Genomic DNA, 20,859 nt, shown 5'->3' with positions numbered 1-20,859 from the left:
ACACCACAGAAACCCCCAGAGATGATCAGAGGTGACCTCCCATTGTGGGAAGAGCTAGGTCCCTGGGCTGAGGTTAAATACTGTCGTCCGTAAAGCACACATGACTTACACGCATCCTTTGAACCTGAGATGGGCAAACACAAAGGGAGGGATATGTAGAATGTAAACTATGGAACAAAACCATTTTTTTAGTTTGTTTCACAAATGTTTGTACTTACTCGTAAGGAGGACAATTCCCAGGAGCCTAACTGAGCAGTTGGCCCTACATGAGTGACAGGCACAGGTTGGGCTGGGAGAGAAAGTGCCACACAGGATGTTAGCAACCCCTCCTCTAGTACTCTCAGCCTGGAATGATAAGGACTCTGTTCCTAGGAATTTTTAGGATTAGAAAGTGTTCCTGAGGATAGCGGAGAAAGCACATCTCCCTCCCTGCTTTCATTATCATCATCATCATCATCACTTTATTTATTACCTTAATTTTTGTCAGTTATAGGGCCTGGGTGCTGTCCCTGAGCTCTTCAGCTCAAGGCTAGTGCTCTACCACTTTGAGCCAGGATACCACTTCCACCAGTTCTGGTTTTTGAATGGCTAACTGGAGTCTCACACTTTTCTCACTTTTCTGCCTGGGCTGCTTTGAACCATTATCCTCAGATCTCAGCCTCCTGAGCAGCTACCTGGCATGAGCCATTGGCACTCAGCAAGACTGCTTTCTTGAGGGCATACAGATTGAGCTGACAGGAAAATGCATGTATGCATCATATAATGCTTAAATTAGGGTAAATATAGTATCTCTCCACAAATAACATTTACCTATGATAAAATTTTCAGTCCTTTAACTATTTCCTTTGAAAAATAAACATGTAATTCTCTGAATCAAGAAAAAGAAAAAAAAAGAAAGCAATCAAGGAAGGAAGGCAGGCAAGCAGGCAGGCAGGCAGATAGGCAGGAAGGCAGGAAGGAAAAGAGGGAGAGAAGGAAGGAGCGAAGGAGAGAAAGTGGTGGGGGAAGGAGGGAACTTTGCTAGTTTTACTCTTTTACTACTGTTTGTGTGTGTTTTCACATTCCTTATGAACCTGTAAGAATGTCTCAGGCTGAGAGGGAAGATGAAAGTTCCCATGTCCATGTTCGATGCTTTTTCTGGGGGCTACACTGAGAAAGGGACAAAACAAGAAAAAAACTCCCGAGGGAAGGTGGGAATTCCTAGGCAAACACCTCACACAATCTGGACAACTACCTTTCATTTTCTCTAGAGGTTATGCCTGTCTGAGACAGGCATCCACTTCCATTCTGGGTCTTAGCTCCATTCCTCATCTCCCTGCCCGTGGCTGCTGTCCATAGGCGATGGGTAAAGAAATAAGTTACCTCTCATCTTGTTTCTAGAAAATCAGCACCGCTCTGACTAAAGCTGACAGCTTCCTGTTGGAAAATACCCTCATGTCTCAGAACACCTTTATCCTGGCTATTGTGGCCTATGCTCTCTCCCTGGGAGATAAAACACACCCTCAGTTTCGTTCCATTGTTTCAGCTCTGAAGAAGGAAGCCTTGGTGAAAGGTATGGCTCATCCACGCAGGTACCCAGCACACAGCACTCAACACAGTCCTCCAGTTCTGGCAAGAGGTTGGCATGCAAAGTAGAATAAGGCATGGTGGCCTTTAAGAGCCAACTATGGAGTGCAGGTGTGCAGTTGCCCATTCATTCAGCAAACGTGTTTCATTCCCTTAATCAACTAATACGCGTTGTGTAGCTTATGGACACCTCCAGTATGTCACTTGCTGTTTACACTAGATTAAAATAGGTATACAGTTCCAAAATATGTGTTAGGGAGAGGTTCACGTGATATGCGATAAAACATTGTAAATAGGTTGGTGAAGGATGCAAGCGGGAAAAGGAGATAAGAGAAAGGAATGGATTGTGATTTGAACTACGCCAACCAGGTTTAAGCCTGGCATGGCCAGGTGTCACTTAACAGTGAGTATGAATTGCAAAACATGCATAATTAGACAATTTGTCCATTGTACGAACACCGTGAGTGGACTACTACAGTCCTCTGTGTTACTCTAGGTCATAGAACATATGCATTCTGTATATGTGGTCTGTTGTTGACTGAAATGTCATTGTACAGCCAGGACCATATTTGAGTGGAGACCTGAAAGGAAGCAAGATCCGTGGATATTTAAAAGGACATAGAGCATGTACTAATGGCCTGGGGCATGAGCATTCCTGATGCTCCAGGAATCCTCCAAGGAGGTCATATCACTACAGAGGAGTGACATGAGGAGTAGGAAGTGAGAGCATGGACCCAAAGGGTGAGGGCATGAGGGACGGTTATGTAGGAAGCTGGCAGTTGTGACAGGGACTCTTCTAAGCTTCTGTATGTAGTTGTGTCATAGCCAGGATGTCCATTTCAGTTTATTTCCACTCGGCTATAACCCAGTACTTGAGACTGGGTAATTTATGAAGGAAAGAGGTTTATTTTGGCTGACAGTACTGGAGGTCCAAGAACATAGCACCATTATCTGTGGGGCTCCAGATGAAGCTTTGTGTTGGAAAGCAGAAGGCAAGCAGGTGCATGAGGGACAGAGGAAAGGGGACTGAGGTCCTCCTGGCATAGAGAACCCATCCCTAGGAGGAAAGCATCCATCCTTTTATGAAGATTCCACCCCCCACTACCTGGTCACTTCCCATCAGCATCCCCTCCAATGCTGTGGCATATGGACCAAGCCCCAACCTGAATTTTGGTGAGGACACATCATATTTATTGACACTGAACCCCTACCCAAGCTCTACTCACTCAGCTGCCATGTGCCTGGTTTACAAGAACTGTAAGGGTCTACTCCACATTAAAGTGCCAGAGGGCCAGAGGGAGTCTAGAACTCCCACTTCGAGGTCCACTATAGGATTTTGAGCAAAGCAGTGTGGGACCTGGCTTGTCTCTTAAGTTAGAGCAGGACCATGCCCATTCCTAGAATAGGTACTTAGTAGCAACTACAAAATTTAACTGTCATCTTAAAAAAAAATTAAACTTTTTGGCCAGGAGTTTGGCCTAGTGGTTAAAGTGCTTGCCTAGCATGCATGAAGACCCGGGTTCAATTCCTCGGTACCACATACATAGAAAAAAGCTGGAAGTGGTGCTGAGGCTCAAGTGGTAGAGCTCTAGCCTTGATTAAGTCCAAGGACAGTGCTCAGGCCCTGAGCTCAAGCCCAGGACTGGCAAAAAAAAAAAATTAAACTTTTACCATACACGTAAACACATTTACTTAGCAGACAGAACCACAATACTTGGAAAAACCACAAAAATGTGTTCAGTGCTGCAAAATCATTCATAGAATCATAGAATTTGAGAGCTAGAAAAAAGCTTACTAATTTAAATAATATTTCAGATGGAGATAACTAAAAGTTGCATTTTACAGAGAGCAAATCTGAGTCTGAGAGGGAAAGGAAAGTATTTTGTCCAAAGTCATGTCAAACATGTAATTAAGAATTGATCAAAATCTGACTAGCCAAAATTGCTTTATTGGTTTTTTGGGTTTTTTGTTTGTTTTGCCAGTCCTGGGGCTTGAACTCAGGGTCTGAGCATTGTCCTTGGGCTTTCTCAAGGCTACAGCTCTACCACTTGAGTCACAGCACCACTTTTGGCTTTTTCTATGTATATGGTACCAAGGAATCGAACCTGGGGTTTTGCACATGTTAGGCAAGCACTCTACCACTAGGCTAACCTCCTGGCTTTGTTTTCTTGTTTTTGTTTTTGTTTGTCTTTTTTAATACTTGTTCCAAGGATTTAAGGTGACCATTTTGCATGCCATGACTATTAACAAATAAAAATTAGAATCCCATTTATGAAATATGCTATGTGCCTGACAAAACCAACACTTGAAATTGAGAGGTGATAATTTTTTTAAAGATATAACTTAGGGATTTGGATGCTTATCTCATAATTCCCAAATATGAATTATTTTCCTTCAGAGGAGAAGGGTTCTCCAATTTATCTTATATTGTTTTGATCAAGTCAGCAGCTTTGAGGAACCAGAAGGTCTTTAATATAATGACATCATATTTACATCTTTATTCCTGTTCATCAATGGGTTCACATCAGGTAATCCACCCATTTACCGATTTTGGAAAGACAACCTCCAACATACAGACAGTGCAGTACCTAACGCAGGTACAGCAGGAATGGTGGAAACTACTGCCTACGCTCTACTCACCAGCCTGAACTTGAAAGAGATGAATTACGTCAATCCCATCATCAGATGGCTGTCTGAAGAGCAGAGATATGGAGGCGGCTTTTACTCCACCCAGGTAACGTCTCCTTAGCTCTTTTCACCCTCTTGTAGACATCTCCTCTATTTCTCACAGCACACCTTCCATTCTCATTCTCGCCCTCCCTGGCTTTCTAATAGTTAACTGGAGGCAGTTTCATGAACTTTCCTGCTAGGGCTCGCCCCAGATGAGATCCTCAGATCTCAGCCTCCTGAGTAGCTAGGATTACAGGCATGAGCCACCACATGCCCAGCTTGCAACAAAGAAGGGAAAACCTTCCACCGCCACAATGGGGTCCTTTAGTAGCTTCATTCACTCAGATATTCTCCAAGCTGTGCTGTCCTACCCTCATTTTTGTAAAAGGACATTTGTAAACAACAGGTGTGTGTATAAGCTAAATATATTTTTGTGTCTTGCTGATGGTTAACAGGACACCATTAATGCCATAGAGGGCCTGACAGAATATTCACTCCTGATTAAAAATCTTCAGCTGAATATGGATATCAATGTCTCTTATAAGCACAAAGGTGACTTATACAACTATAAGATGACAGACAAGCATTTCCTTGGGAAACCAATAGAGGTAAGTGAATTTTTTTCCTACTGTTTTACAGTTGGGTGAAACCATAGTGAAATCATTTGTTCAATCTTATTTTACAAATGAGGTTATTCACTATTTAGATGTGCATCAGCTAGCTGCTATTTAATAGGAAGGGATGCCTATTAGATCTTGGGCACGTGTATAGGAGGAGAGACTATCATTGAAGCAGATGATGAAATATAAAGGCACTGATAGAGAAGGGCAGACCTGATCCTGGCTGACAGATGGGAGGCAGAGTGCCCAGATATGTGGGTTACGTCTGGAAGAATAAAAATGAAGCCAGGTGCTGGGAATGGGCATGAGGAAGAAAACAGAATGCAAAAATGACAAACTAAGGACTCATCATAAAAAAAGAAGATATATATGTAGATACAGACTTAGGTCCATGGCAACATTTAAAGATCCCGAGTTTTGAAATGCAAATCTATTCCCTAATTTTCTCTTGGAAAAAAATAATAAAACAAAACAAAGACCTGGAAATATAGAGCTCTGGGTTTCAACATGCTTCATTCCTGGGCCATTGTAGTTAATTATGCTTGTGGCCCTGACATTTTTGCTATGGTCCCTAGATTCAGGTTGCGTGTCCCTTCCCTGGAGTATTTAGAGTCATGTTCTAAGTCTAAACTATAGTGAGTAGCTGTTGGTCAGAGGAGCATAGTAGGCCAAAATGAAGTTGCTGGAGTTACCTTTTTCTCGATAGAAGTAAAGCTATCAGAATCTTCTTGTCATCTTAAAGCAACTTAAATCTCAGCCTAGGATGTTGCTTCTGTAAGAAACTTGGATGTTTAATATCCAGTTTGGAATTCTCTAATTCAACACTTCTGGAAATGTATTACAGGAAGGCATGTTTGGTAGTTGAGTAAGCAGGGGAAATACCAGTTTTAAAGAATTTGAACAACTTCTTTAATACAGGAATGTCCTTAAAAAAAAAAAAAAGTCTGTGCCTAAGAAGTGATAGGTGGCTGGGGGTGGGGCAGGGGGGCAGGGAGAAAGACAAAGGTAAGACTCAGTACACAGCATTTCTAACCATTATCTACCCACCCATAAACTCTCCTTGTGCACTTTCTCAAGGCACACGTCCCCAGCAAATGCTGCTATATTCTATCAGAGAGAATAGGAGATGTGACTCTCTTTTCCTAGGTTTTTCTCTCCATGTTTCCAGGTGCCTCTCAATGATGACCTCGTCATCAGTACAGGATTTAGCAATGGCCTGGCTACAGTACATGTGAGTATTTACCTGAGATCCAATGTGTCTGTTTTACCTTGTAACATAGAAGTTAAGGACTTTGCATAGAAATCTAAGATTGACTTAGGGACAGTGCCCAGACCCTGAGTTCAATGAATCTAGTCATCTTGAAGAGCTTAATATTCTCATTAACAATGTGCCTGTAAACCGTTCATTGAAATACCAAAGTTGAGTTCTTAAGCAGAATAAATAAACATACTCATTGTGGGGGGGGGAAGAAATCTGAACTTGAGTAACTATGACTCAAACAGAATTCATCTAATTGTTTTTCTAGTTGTCTTGACAATTGTTCCCTTCATTTTGATACTATGTCCATCCTTATACATATACTTTCTGTGTCTCTGCCCAAATGATGTATATAATTGCATCCAGTTGTGTGCTGCAGAATGTTATTTCTGGCCAGGCTGGGCTGCATATATGATAATGGTCTATAGTCCATAATAATGTCATAGCTGATGTAGTTTGAGAAAGTACACCAGTGACAAGATTACCTAATGACTCATTTCTCAGGAGATACAGATGTGAATGTATATGTGCATGTATAGATATGTGGTATGTATATTTTCTATTCACATCTCCTGGAGTCTGTCCAGGAAGTTTGAAGCTGAATGTTCTGAAGTAGACATCTTCTTGATGAATTTAATTATGCACTTCTCTGTAGGACATTTATTCCTTCAAGAACTGCCTATTAAGATTGCATGGGGAAAAGTAGATTGTCTATTTTTTTCTATCACTCTTAGTTGCTCTCAGTGTACAACACCCTCCCCCCTGCCCCAAGCACACCTGTACAATGTTGTTTGGATTGAGACATGAGTCGCTGGGAGAGAGCCATGCTTCCTGCCTTGTTATGCAATGGATAAAGTACACAGCACTTAAGGGACCTTCTCATAGAATAAGATGCTTGGGTTTGACTTCCTGGGGTATAGACAAAGATCCAGCCAAAAATCTTTTTTTTTCCCCCGTGAAGGTGGCTTATACTGGGCTTCTCAACTCTGTCTCAATTTGTGGACTATGTTGAAAGTCTGGCTGCTGGTGAAAGGGCTCTTTAATATATCCTTGGCACTGGTTCCTGGCTGTGACACTATAGGTGTCCCATTCACCACCACAATACTTCCGTGATACCTTTGACATTTTAAATAACCTTCTTGTTTCCATGTCCTAATGCAGGTCAAAACTGTAGTTCACAAAACCAGTACCTCTGAGGAAGTTTGCAACTTCCATTTGAAAATTGATACACAAGATTTTGAAGGTAAAGCAGCAGGACTTACACTGTAATTTTAGCTAGACATAAAGATTGGCAAAGAGAGCACATCACTGATTATGAAATATCTGGTTATTTAAGAAATGACTTCTGACTACATTTTTTGCCTGTTGACATCTAAGTGAACATTATTTCCATTTATTATAATAGATGTAACTCTTCAATAATAGTTGGAAACTAATATTGAATAATTTAACAACTAAGTGCATTTTACTATTGGTAAAGTTATTTTTATTATATTACTTTTAAAGAATATAACTATTTGGCTGCACACTGGTGGCTCATGGTCTTTGTTTATTTCTATGCTAGCATCCCACTACAGTGGATATGGTAACTCAGGATACAAGCGCCTAATAGCATGTGCCAGGTGAGTCCCTTTCCACAAAGTGAAATGGAGATCTCAGGGTCTTATTTTGTGGGTGGTGTTGCTCGAGATATGTTTCATATGTAGCCTAGATTGGCATTCCTAATTCTGGGATTACAGGAATATGCCATCATGCCTATCTATGGTCTTATTTGGGTTATTTTAATAAGTACAGAAGACATTAAAATTGTCATGTGTATATGCATATGTAAGAGGCATTCTGTGTGTGTGTGTGTGTGTGTGTGTGTGCGCACGCACGCACACATGCATGTGTATGTTGGTCGTGGAGCTTGAACTGAGGACCTGGATGCTGTTCCCGAGCTTATTTTCTCAAGGCTAACACTCTACCACTTGAGCCACAGCTCTACTTCTGGATTTTTTTGGTGCTTAATTGTTGATAAAAGTCTCACAGACTTTCTTGCCCAGGCTGGCTTTGAGCCATGGTCCTCAGATCTCAACCTCCTGAGTAGGTAGGATTACAGGAATGTGCTACCAGCACCCAGCATATGGTATTATTAAGTACCCAATTATCACAAAGAACAGATTACATATATATATATATATGTATGTATATATTTCTTCCCTATATCTTATCTTTTTAGTCAAACAGTATAATAAACTCAGTCTTTTAGAAGGATAGCAATGGGATATAATTATTATCCAAAGAAAATGCAAAGAATATCTCCAGTGGTTCTTCTATTAAAAAAATAAAATAAAAATGCATCCATCCAGCAAAATCTCTGGCTGTCATCAGTAACTAGTTCTTACCCTGTCTGCACACTGAAATCAGAGCTTTCAGAAATGTCCAAAGTTCAGACACCATTCATGCAAACCCATCAATGCTCACTGAACACAGAAACTCAAGTTGGCCAAATATTAGTTCTCCATTGCTGCTAGCTAACAATTTTCTTCAAACCTAACGACATGAAACAAAATTAGTTTATAATTTTACAATGTGGTCAGAAACCTTAAAAGCAAGGACTTCTTTTGGAGAGTCTAGAGGAGAATCCATTTCCATGTGTTTTCCTCATTCAGAAGGCTACAAATTGCCTGTGTGCCTTGGCTTGTAGCTTCTTCCTCTGTCTTCAGTGCCAACTCTGTACTCTTTGCATTTGGATTCTGGCTCCTGCTTCCGTTATCACATTCTTCTCTGACTCTCTTACTTCTCTTGTATAAAGGTCTTTCTTGATTTCATTGCACCTACCCAGCTAATCCATGGTCATCTATCTCCATCCCTACTTTAACCACGTCCCTTTTGCCATATAAACTAGCAGATTCACAGGTTCATGGAATTAAAACATGGACATCATTGAGGGCCATTCATCACCTCTCAATCCTTTCTTCTGTCTTCTGTCTCCTGAACTCTGTATTCTCAATAGCAGTGGTATCTATGGATAGGACGTTGCTGTTTCTAGTTCTGATTTCACATGATGCCAAAGTATTCAATGATAAGAACCTGGGAATTCCATGGAATTACCTAATTAGAACTTAGGGCTTTGGTGATGACATTGAAATCCCTCAATTTCAGAAACAAACTGAGATCAAACAAGATGAAGTGACCTATCAAGTTCCCACATATTTAGAGACGGATCCAGGCCTCAAGGCCCTGACCCCTGGATTCCTAATCCAACATTTAAATTACCTCTTTCAATGTGAAGAATCTGAGGCCGCTGATCCCAAGAAACAGTAAATTGTTCTCCACTACCTACCAGCCATCCCCTAGCCATCTTGATGTTCTGATCCCCATCCTCCTTCTCGGAATTCCTTCACTATCCACCCACTCTTCAAACACCCTTCCTCCTTGACCACATTCCTTCCTCCCAGCATTCCCCACATCATTCCTAGGCTAGCTCCTGCTTTTTTCTGTTCCCTTTCAACATCTTTCCCACTTCCCTCACTATTCCATCGAGGTCACCTTTCCTCAAGCATTACTGTCACTACCCCACTTGTAAGCTGTTAGGAAATATGATCACCATTATGTTTAAAGCCAGATAGTGGTCACATGAGGGGTAAGAGCAACTTCTGAGAGTTCTAGAATCCATGAATGGAACCCAACAGGGTGGTACCTAGAGTTGGCCTGAAGAAGGGCTCTCCTGAAATAAAATGGTACCCCTGTGAGCAGTCTCAAGCACGGGTTATCAGAAAGTTAGCCTACTTTACAGAGGTTTGCTACTGGGCATGAATATTGAAGTATCTTATCTCTATGACTCTTCTAATTTCCATAACTCTGCTCTGTATAAAAAGGCTCATCAAAACTCATTCATGGGCAAATGGAATCAGGGAACTTGAGGTGATGGGTAAGATTGGGACAGACAGTGGAGAACCGTAAGAGTGACACTCACCAAGGTGCATTGTATTCATAAACTGACATATTAAGTTGAAACCCCTTGGTACAACCCCTTAAAGATAATCATAATTTTCTTAAACCTCATTCATTTGACTTATTGTCAGAAAAACCAATTCCAGATTTTTGTACTATTCAAAAGAAAACAAGTTGCTAGGCACTGGTGACTCACACCTATAATCCTAGCTACTCAGGAGGCTGGGTATCAGTGCAAAGCCAGCTGGGGCAGGAAAGTCCATGAGACTCTTACCTTCAGTTAATTATCAGAAAACTGGAAGTGGGGCTGTGGCTCAAAGTGGTAGAGTGCTAACTTTGAGCAAAAGAGCTCAGAGAGTGCCCAAGCTTCAAGTTCAAGCCCCACGACTGACTCCCCCTCAAAAAAAAGAAAGAAAGTAAAAATACAATATTGAGGGGCCGGGAGTTTGGCCTAGTGGTTAAAGTGCTTGCCTAGCATGCATGAAGACTCGGGTTCGATTCCTCGGTACCACATACATAGAAAAAAGCTGGAAGTGGTGCTGAGGCTCAAGTGGTAGAGCTCTAGCCTGGAGAAAGTCCAAGGACAGTGCTCAGGCCCTGAGCTCAAGCCCAGGACTGGCAAAAAAAAAAAATACAATATTGAATAGTTTATCCTTTCTTTTTTACAAACTGGGGACAGAATGTTAAAAAAAAAAAAAAAAAGCTACTGGAATATGCTTTGCGCTCCATGACACTGAAGTTAAGTTGGGTAAATTCCAAAAGTAACTTGTAGACCTCGTTCATGAAGGAAATTCTTTGCCTTCAAATATTCTTTCCTGTTAAAAAAAAAAAAATGCCAGCACAGCGTCTGTGTTCAGAGGCTCTCTTTCATGCATTTAGCTTTCACAACCTCTCTGTTGTATTCCTAAGAAAGATAGGAGGGAGGGAAGGGGGAGAAGAGTTTCATTTCTCTGCAACAAAATGCCTTTGGGGAAAATTGCTGGTTTTGGCAGCAGGCAAAAGGCTTCTTGAAAGGAGGATTTCTGTTCCATGATTGAAATGGTCTCCATGGCAACGAGTCATCAAGGCTCCAATAACCTTTTCATAGGCCCTCTCCACCCGGGAGGCCCTTTCCATCCTGTCTTTGGAGTATTTGCATCTGTGAGCAAGAATTCTCTGCTTCTCCCCATCCAATTAGGGGAATGTTCACACGTCACAGCACAGTTCATAAAACCTTTTATGTTTGGCTCTAAATGGATCCGTTGGTGGAGAGTAGGGTTACGATGGTTGAGACAGATTTTTCTCATACTGACATTGTGGTGATAAATATTATATCTAACTTTTCAAGTGGGGATTGTTTTATATGTGCTTTACAGTAAGGTCAAGTAAGATGGGCCCTGTGAACTCTCTCATTTGGGTAGTGTCTTCTGTTTCACTAATACTCGTTCTTTGGGAGGCCATCTATCCGTTTCATCCCTATGAAAGGGTCCTTCTAGTTTCTTACATTCATCCTGTTTTCCCCAGCTCCCGTCTCAAAATTCCCTCAGCTCCTGCCTCTGAAGCATCTTGAGGGAGGCTGGTACCTCCAGCCCAGCAGAGAAGAGACATTCTCTGCCTTTGCCCCTCCAGCCCTTCCTTTCCCCCCTCTTCCCCTTCAGTTCTCCAGCTCTGCTAATGATACCATCAAAGTTCCGCCACCCAAAGAAAAACCTTAGAATCCTCAGCAGCCATTCAAAACACAGGACATAGTCACTTTTTCAAAGAAGAAAATGAGCTTAGACAAGAGATACAAGTGATGGAAAATTCTCAGAACCAAGCCTGTTTCCTGATATCCCCTTTCTCGCTCACCAAAATAAAGCAAACACAAAACTCTCACTTTACCAACTTCAATTTTTTTTTTTTACTTATAGCCTTTGAGTGTTTTTAAAAGTAAAATGTCTATCGTGGAAAATTTAGACACCAGAGAAAAGCATGGGAGAAGAGAGGCATGATTGACTAGAACCTTAACATCATTACATAGTTCCTTCAAACATTTTAGTGTACTGTTCTTCCTGTCGGCTCCTGGGTGTGTTACTGAGTCTCTTTTCAACGAATGAAAATATTTTATTTATTTATTTATTTATTTTTTTGCCAGTCCTGGGCTTGAGCTCAGGGCCTGAGCCCTGTCCTTGGACTTTCTCTAGGCTAGAGCTCTACCACTTGAGCCTCAGCACCACTTCTGGCTTTTATCTATGTACGTGGTACCGAGGAATCGAACGCGGGTCTTCGTGCATGCTAGGCAAGCACTTTAACCACTAGGCCAAACTCCCAACCCCGTGAAAATATTTTAATATTGACTATAAGCCATAAAGTAACTAGAGTAAGGAAGAGGCGGTCTGGATTCATACATAACTGAATGACCTAACTATATATTTGTGCGCTGGTGCCTGACTCTCTTTCTTTGTTTCCTCAGCTACTTTGCTTGGAATGGATAATTTCTTTGTTCTTGAATAATGGCCCCTACATCAAAACGAAATCCTTTGTACAATAATTTTTTAGTTAATTTAAAACTGTAGCCAGGCACCAGTGGTTCACACCTGTAATCCCAGCTACTCAGGAAGCTGAGATCTGAACATCACAGTTGGAAGCAAGCCTAGGGCAGGAAAATCTATGAGACTCTTATCTCCAAAAGGCCAGAAGTAGAGCTGTGGCTCAAGTGTTAGAGCACTAGTCTTAAGCAAAAACAATGCTCAGGGACTGCACCCAGGCCCGGAATTCAAGCCCCCGGACTAGCACAAAACAAAAACAAAACATTGAATTAACTAGCCACGGAGGTTATTGAACAAGTCAAGGAAAGACAGAATAGATGACTCAAAAATCTCTTACAACCCTAAAATGCAGAGGTTCTGAATATATACATTATTCACCAGCAAAAAAAAAAAAAAGATGCCAGTTCAAAAATGAGAGTCTGCTAAAGAATTGGGCTCTTCATTAAAGAGTCCTATCCATTTATTTCTTTCATTCCTTAACCTCTTGTTTGTTTTAGCTACAATCCCAGCAAGGATGAGTCTTCATCTGGGTCTTCCCATGCTGTGATGGATATTTCTCTGCCCACGGGAATCAGTGCAAACCAAGAAGACATACGAGAAGCAAGTGTTTTCAATCTTGTGAATGCTGAGATTGCTTTCTTTCTTTGTTTTGTTTTCTTTTACGCTTGTAAGGCTTGTACTCTGAGCCTGGGTGCTGTCCCTGAGCTCTTCAGATCAAGGCTAGCCATCCACTACCTGAACCACAGTGCCATTTCTGGTTTTCTGGTGGTTAATTGGATATTAGAGTCTCACAGACTTTGGTGCCCTGGCTGGCTCTGAGCTGTGATCCTCCTGGGTAACTAGAATTACAGGCATGAGCCACTGCTGCCTAACTTTGAATTTCTTCTGTGCATTCTTCTTTTGTGTGTGGGTCCTCCTCGGGCTTGAACTCAGGGCTTGGGCTCTGTCCCTGACCTTTTTTTTTTTTTTTTGATTAGCACTTCACCACTTGAGCCACAGCTTCACTTCCAGCTTTTTTTGGTAGTTTAGTGGCTTTAAGAGTCTGACAGATTTTCCTGCCTGGTTGCCTTCAAACTACAATCTACAAATCTCAGCCCCTTGAATAGCTAGGAAAACAGAGGTGAGCCACTGGCTCTTTTCTACACTCTTTTTTTTTTCTTTTTTGTGGGTCATGGGGGCTTGAACTCTGTGCCTGGGTTCTGTCCCTGAGCTCTTTAGCTCAAGGCTACCGCCCTACCCCTGGGCCTGGGCATTATCCCTGAGCTTTTCACCTCAAAGCTACCACTCTACCCTTTGAGTCACAGCCCCACTTCCCATTTTCTAGTGGTTAATTGGAGATAAGAGTCTCACATTCTTTAGTGCCTGGGCTGGCTTTGAACCGTGGCCCTCAGATCTTAGCCTCCTGAGTAGCTAAGATTACAGGTGTGAGCCACCTCGCCCAGCTTCTTTTCTACATTCTTTTATAGACAAATTAACATTTTTCATTTTATTATTTATTTATTCATTTATTTTCTGTTGTGGGGCTTGGACTCTGGGCCTGGGCATTGTCCCTGAGATCTTCAGCTCAAGGCTACCACCCCCCCGCCTTGAGCCACAGCACCACTTCCAGTGTTCTAGTGATTAACTGAGTCACAGTCTTTAGTGCTTAGGCTAGCTTTGATCCTCAGATGTCAGCCTATTGAGTAGCTAGGATTACAGGCATGAGCCACCACACCCGGCCCATCTTTTCATTTTATTACATCACTTTCACGTGATCTCGCAAAATAATCTTTACTAAATAACAATTGATTATATTTAACTTATATGTATGAATTGAAAACATATATTTACATAGTCCAAAATAATTCATTTGTGTTCATGAGCTTAGATTTTTTTCCCCTTCATACTGTGGTTTCACATCCATCCACAGGACAATGCAATTAGACATAAAATGTCTCTCTCTTTCCTTAGCTTGTGGAAGGAGTGGATCAACTAGTAACTGATTATCTCATCAAAGATGGACATGTTATCCTGCAGCTGAATTCGGTAAGCCCCCGTTTCCCCTCCCATCCGCTCTCCAAAATTTACAGACTCCTGTGAACATCTTCTCTCTGACAGTTTCTTAAATACATGAATTTGTCCAACAGATTCCTTCCAGCAATTTCCTTTGTGTCCGATTCCGGATATTTGAACTTTTCCAAGTTGGGTTTCTGAGCCCAGCCACTTTTACAGTGTATGAATATCACAGACCAGGTAATAAATTTTACCTTAACTTCAAATGACTATTTAAGTATTCTTCATACAACTTTTAGAAATCCACTAGACCTATAAATGTTATATATTGTCTTTAAACCCACTTCACAAAAATCCCAACTTAAGCTTTCCAGCTGTCGCCTTAAAAGTTTTTTAAATATTGAAATTACTTGCTTAATGTGATGAAGTAATTGCATTCATGTCTCAGTTCTCAGTTCCTTCCTTTTAAAAATAAGAGGACTATATGGACCCAACTTTAATTTCCTTTGCCTCGTCACTTTTCTGTAGCATTTGCTGTCTTATATGTATGATCTCTGATGGAAAATGACTTAAAATATAAACATTCCCCTTTCCCCCTGACAGCTGAAATGTAGATCTGTCCTGGCTGAATCATCTCCCCTTTTCTCCCCACTCCCCAAATATACCAGGTGGCTGTAAAAGAGATCATCTATGAACTGAGGGCCATACAGTTTGGAGATCAGATTGGGGAGGAGGGGAGGGAAATCCTTTCCTAAAACTCAAGATAAAATTTCATCTCTGCACAAAGACCTCCTTCCACTGTTCCCATCCACCCCCACCCTCACTCCTCTTCTTTTTGTTTGGTCTGTTGTGGGGCTTGAACTTGGGGCATGGGCATAGTCCCAGAACATAGAGCAGGATAGTGCTCTACCACTTTGAGCCACTGTGCCCCTTCCAGTTTTCTGGTGGTAATCTGGAGATAAGAGTCTCACAGACTTAAGCCAGAGCGGGGCTCACACCTGTAATCCTAGCTACTCAGGAGGCTGAGATCTGAGGGTAAAAGTTCAAAGCCAGCCCTGGCACAAAAGGACCTGAGACCCTTATCTCCAGCTAATCTCTAGAAAATGGAAACTAGAGCTTGGCTCAAGGGTAGGGTGGTAGCCTTGAGCTGAAGAGCTTAGGGACAGCACCCAGGCCAAGTTTAAGCCCTATGGGCTGACTTTGAACTGTGATCTTCAGGTCTCAGCCTCCTGAGATTTGGAGTACAGGCATGAGCCACAAGCACCTGGCCCAACCCTGTTTCTTTAATTTTGTTTTTCCAGTTGTGGGGCTTGAACTCAGGGCCAGAGCACTGTCCTTGGGTTTTCTCAAGGTCTAGTGCTCTACCATTAGAGTCACAACACCACTTCCAGCTTTTTCTATGTATAAGATACCAAGGAATCAAACCTGGGTCTTTGAGCATGCTAGACAATCACTCTACAACTAGGCTAAACCCCTGGCCCCCACCCCTCTTTTTGAGAAGGTCGCTTAACCTTGAATTCTCCTGTCCTCCCAGGACAACTTCTACAGTATCTACATTGTAGTTCTCATATAGATATATTACAATAGTTGTTGTATGACACTGTAATTGTTCATCAATCCCAAGGTGTTTTCATCCAATCACATTTAGGTACCTAACAAAGTGTTACGATACATGCTGTATTCATGTTATATGTATGTTAAGAGGATGAGCTTGTCCAAGAGCATGGCTTAGTGGTAGAGTGCTTGCCTAGCATGCACAAAGACTGGGGTTTGATTCCTCAGTACCACATGCACAGAAAAAGCCAGAAGTGGTGCTATGGTTCAAGTGGTAGAGCACTAGCCTTGAGGAATGAGCTCACATTTGACTAATCAGCTACTGCTGAAATATTAAATGATTGGAAAGCTGATTTGTTCATAAAACAGGTGGCTGGACCTTGAGCAGTTTCGTTTGTTAGAAAATTATGAAAGAGAACCAACCTCTCACACCCATTCACTCTATTGTTATCCTCTGAAACCATTGTAAACCATATGTAGATACTCTTCTTATTGATATATACATTATATATACATTGTACATACATACTTAAATGCTATAAATCTATATCTATGTATCTATCTATTCTTATCCAGTCTAAATACTTTCAATAGGTTCACATGTAATGTAATGTATTTTCTTCCCATTCCTGGGAGCACCAAATACTTGCATTCTAAGATATGAATTTTGAACAGTAAGATTTCAAGCACATCACTAAGCTAGCAAGAGGAGATTGTCTGGAGGATAAGGAGGCCCTTCCAGTACAGCCAGTTCATAATTGAACCTGGGCCTTATCCATAAATAGAAGGTTTGAGATAAGACAGTCTCTGAGGCCCTTTGTAAGAGACTTAGCAGATGTGTTAGACATCAATCATGCCACTCTGAGTGACCTTGCTTTTATTGCTACAGAAAAACAGTGCACCATGTTCTACAGCACTTCTGATACCAAATTTCAGAAAGTCTGTGAAGGAGTCACATGCAAGTGTGTAGAAGGTGAGTTTCCCTTGACTTGTTCAGGCTGCATATTTGTTTCAAACAGCACTCATAAAAGGTCACCTTGAAGAACCTACCCAGCCAGAGAGTGGTTCTCAGAAGTAAAATAATATAATCGTGATTGATCAAAAATGAATGATTCTGTTAGAATCCTAAAGCTAAATCCTCTCAGGTCAACAACCTGGGGAATACTGTTCAGGAACAAAGAGATCTCATCCAGATGTTTAGGGGATGTCTTATTTTCACCTCATCTTTTTAACATACAACTGCAACCCAAGACAACAGACTTGGGGTTAGGCCCTCTTTCATTTCCCTTGTCCTTTCAAACAGTGGAATTTCTCTGTCAATTGGCTAGTTCCATTCAGTTTCTTTTGGTCAAGGGAAAGATCTAGAATTCACTAGTAACTGTTTTTGTCACCTGTTATTTTTTCCCCCTACTTCCTAAGTCAGTCCTTATTGTGATATCTCTTTTGGGGGGTGGAGGGATTGATCGATGGAGGCACAGTACCACCTCTAGCCCCTTCCCCTTTTTGTTCTTATTTTGAATAAGGTCTCATTCTTCCTCACTCCCACAGTCTCTTATAAAGCCCAATATACCTCCCTACACACAAAGAAGAGCCATCCTAAGATATACTTCAAGTCTTAGGTTCAAGACTTTTTTTGTTATTTTGGCTGACTGCTTGATTTTGTTTTTGTTTTTGCTCTAATAATGCTTTCCTTTATGGAAGAGGAGAAAATGGGCAGGTCTTAGGAATTTAGGACTTGTGAGATTATGTTGAATTGTCTCAGGGCTCCTAAGAAATCATTTTTATTCCCCCCAAAAGAGATTTTGTCATTTCACATCAACACAAATTTTACTGCTTTTCATACCATCCAGCTGACTGTGGGCAAAAGCAGAAAGAATTGGATTTGACAATCTCTGCAGATACCAGGAAAGAAACAGCATGTAAGCCAGAGATTGCATATGGTAAGTTCAAGAGTTTAATGGAGTTCTTTTCAATATAAATTTTTATGAATACATGATCGTTTAGAGAGATAAAAAAAAACATATCATGATTATCTGGATTCAAGATTTCATAGGTTCCCTTGAAGGAAAAATGCCACCAATATTCAGCATTAATGTGCAAATTATTTATTCCTCAGCAAAGAAATGTGATTTTTATTAAAAATAATGGAAGTGACCTGCACAACCAGCCAAGAGACTTCACCCTAATAGATCCTTTTGAATTACAGGCACTAAAACATACTCAAAGGGAACTTTTGAGAAGCCACAGAGGTATTATATTTCAGGGTTTTTTTTTTTTTAATTCATTCAGTTGACCAGAACAGAGAGTGCTTCGGAAAGGTTGATTTAAAAACTCTTTTGAAAACAAAGACAGAACTAAATAATTTTTAATAAGTACAGAGCTGCAATCCATATTTGAGTTCTCTCTACTTCAAAAGGTGGGCTCTAGATTAAGTGGATCAAATGGTAGAGTACCTATTTAGCAAGCACAAAGTTCAATCCCAGTATCCTCAAAAGGACAGGCTTTCAGGTTCTTTAGAGCTCAGAAATACAACATCTCAGAACTAAATGTCCTCATCTATATTTGTATAGAATTTAACCCCATTGATTCTTTGATTTTATTTGTTTTTTCTTTTTGCAGTCCTGGGGCTTGAACTCAGGGCCTGAGCACTGTCCTTGGACTTTCTCAAGGCTAGTGCTCTACCACTTGCGCCACAGCACCATTCTGGCTTTTTCTGTGTATGTGGTACCCAGGAATCAAGGCCAGGGCTTTATGCATGCTAGGCAAGCACTCTACCACCAGCCCACACTCCTGGCCCTGATTTCTCATCTTTATTTTTATTGCTGATGCTTTCTTTTGAGGAGTGAAGAAGGTGTGATTGCATACTACCCCAAATCATTTTTTCTAATTTGAAGGGCATCATTTCTGAGCTAATAAAAATAAATAAAATAAAAAGAAGTACAATTGGATTGGCACTTTGTATTACCAGTGGTTTTCATGTGTGTTTTCTTGTATAAGAAAGGTTTTTATAAGAACCTGTGTGTTACCAGTATTTTGGCCAGGGAAGCTTAAAGACATTACCTCCTTTGTGGAAGGTCATGTAGGAAGCAGTAGGATAGAATGTACCTTGGACCCCATTAGATCATTTCCATCACAGTCAGCTGAATCTTTTTCATGCAAATAGGGCCATAAGAACAAATTTTGTAATGGTTTCCAGTATTTCTTCCTTTGAAATACTTGATTTAAAAACATTGAAATACTTGATTTAAAAACAATGTCAAGAAACTGCCTGATTCAGCCAAGACCTACTTGGTTTATAACATGCATCAGAACTTAAAAGAGAATACTTTTCAGCACACACAAAAAAATTTTTTTAATTGCAGTTATTTCTTTTCTCCATTTGAAAAGTATTTTAACTCTTAAGTATAAAAAAATTCTAACACAGAGAATAAATGTAACCTGAATTTAGTGTGTTACTTCAAAAGGGGTGGGGGGGTGGAGGGGGGCAGCAGGCACTGATAGCTCATTCCTGGAATCCTGGCTACTCAGGAGGCTGAGATCTGAGGATCACAGCTCAAAGCCAACTCAAGCAGCAAAGTCTTTTCTCCAATAAACTACTCAAAGGCTGGAAGTAGAGCTGTGGCTCAATTTGTTAGAGTGCTAGCCTTGAGCAAAAGAAGCTCAAAGACAGTGCCTGGGTCCTAAGTTAAAGCCCCAAGTGGGGAGAAAAAAGACTTTTCTTTCTGGAGAAACACATAAAAATGAAATAATTCTCTCTCTCTCTCTCTCTCTCTCTCTCTCTCTCTCTCTCTCTCTCTCTCTCTCTCTCTCTCTCCCACTTGAGCCAACCCACTTCCAGCTTTGTAGTAGTTAATTAGAGCTAAGAGTCTCATGGATTTTTTTCCTGCCAAGGCTGGCTTTGAACTTCAATCTCAACCTCCTGAGTAGCTAGAATTACATATGTGAGACACTGGCATCTGGTTATAATTCTCTCTTGACCCATATCCTTATACTATTATTATACCATTGCTCATATATATACCACAAAGACCTTAAGTCAGAAATTCAGGATATTTTCATACCTTTTGTCTCTACATAATGTTTAATTTTCTTTTTTTTTTCATTCTCAGCGTAAGTATAGAGGGGTTACAGTTACATTCACCAAGTAGTAGGTACATTACTTCTCTCACATTGATACCCCTTCTCATGTTTTTGTCCCCATTTCTCTCCCCTCCACCACCTAATATTCATTTTTCTGCCACAGTGAGTTCACCTAGCTGGGTATCAAAACTTAGTGGGTATTTATCAATATTAGGGACAGATTGAAACTTGAAAAATCTCCAAAATAGACAAACCTTTTATGTCTTCTATTTCAACTCCATGAAAAGCAAAAGTAAGAGGCCTTTTAGGAGATCAGTAGAAAAGTCATTCCCTTCAAGTTGGATCATTGCAAAGAGAGGTTAAACACACAATAATGCCTGACTCTTTGGAAACAAGAGCAGGAGGGGGATCCAAGCAATCCAAGCAAAGATGGGTATGAACACAGAATCCTACCAAGAGCTAAGAATCAGAAACCTGTGGGGCTGTACAAGGAAGCAAGGCCAGGAAACAATGCAGTTCCCATGGCAGAGCTGATCAACGGAGAAGGAGGAGTGTCCACCAACCTGATTCTGCTTCTCTTGTCACTCCCATCTGAGCATCTGATTTAAGTTTATTCTGCTTGTTTATATGTTTGTTATTTAACTTAGCTAGATCTTTATCCTTATCAGTCAAC

The 20,859-nt window shown here is 40.9% G+C and overlaps 1 protein-coding gene across 1 annotated transcript in view; it reads left to right on the top strand.

The window, feature by feature from the left end:
- Positions 1–20,859, top strand: part of C5 (complement C5) — a 72,332-nt gene that overhangs the window by 45,521 nt on the left and 5,952 nt on the right. The window contains 11 exon segments of the mRNA XM_090330542.1: positions 1,381–1,552; positions 4,095–4,300; positions 4,692–4,844; positions 6,025–6,087; positions 7,276–7,357; positions 7,679–7,736; positions 13,058–13,160; positions 14,511–14,585; positions 14,687–14,792; positions 16,996–17,079; positions 17,957–18,046. Coding sequence (XP_090186668.1) covers positions 1,381–1,552; positions 4,095–4,300; positions 4,692–4,844; positions 6,025–6,087; positions 7,276–7,357; positions 7,679–7,736; positions 13,058–13,160; positions 14,511–14,585; positions 14,687–14,792; positions 16,996–17,079; positions 17,957–18,046 — 1,192 coding nt within the window.

The sequence above is a fragment of the Megascapheus bottae genome, chromosome 3, assembly GCF_031878675.1.
Source record: "Megascapheus bottae isolate mThoBot1 chromosome 3, mThoBot2.hap1, whole genome shotgun sequence".
NCBI lineage: Eukaryota > Metazoa > Chordata > Mammalia > Rodentia > Geomyidae > Megascapheus > Megascapheus bottae.
The sequence above is the reverse complement of the archived record's forward strand: the minus strand, read 5'-3'. Positions and strand labels throughout refer to the sequence as shown.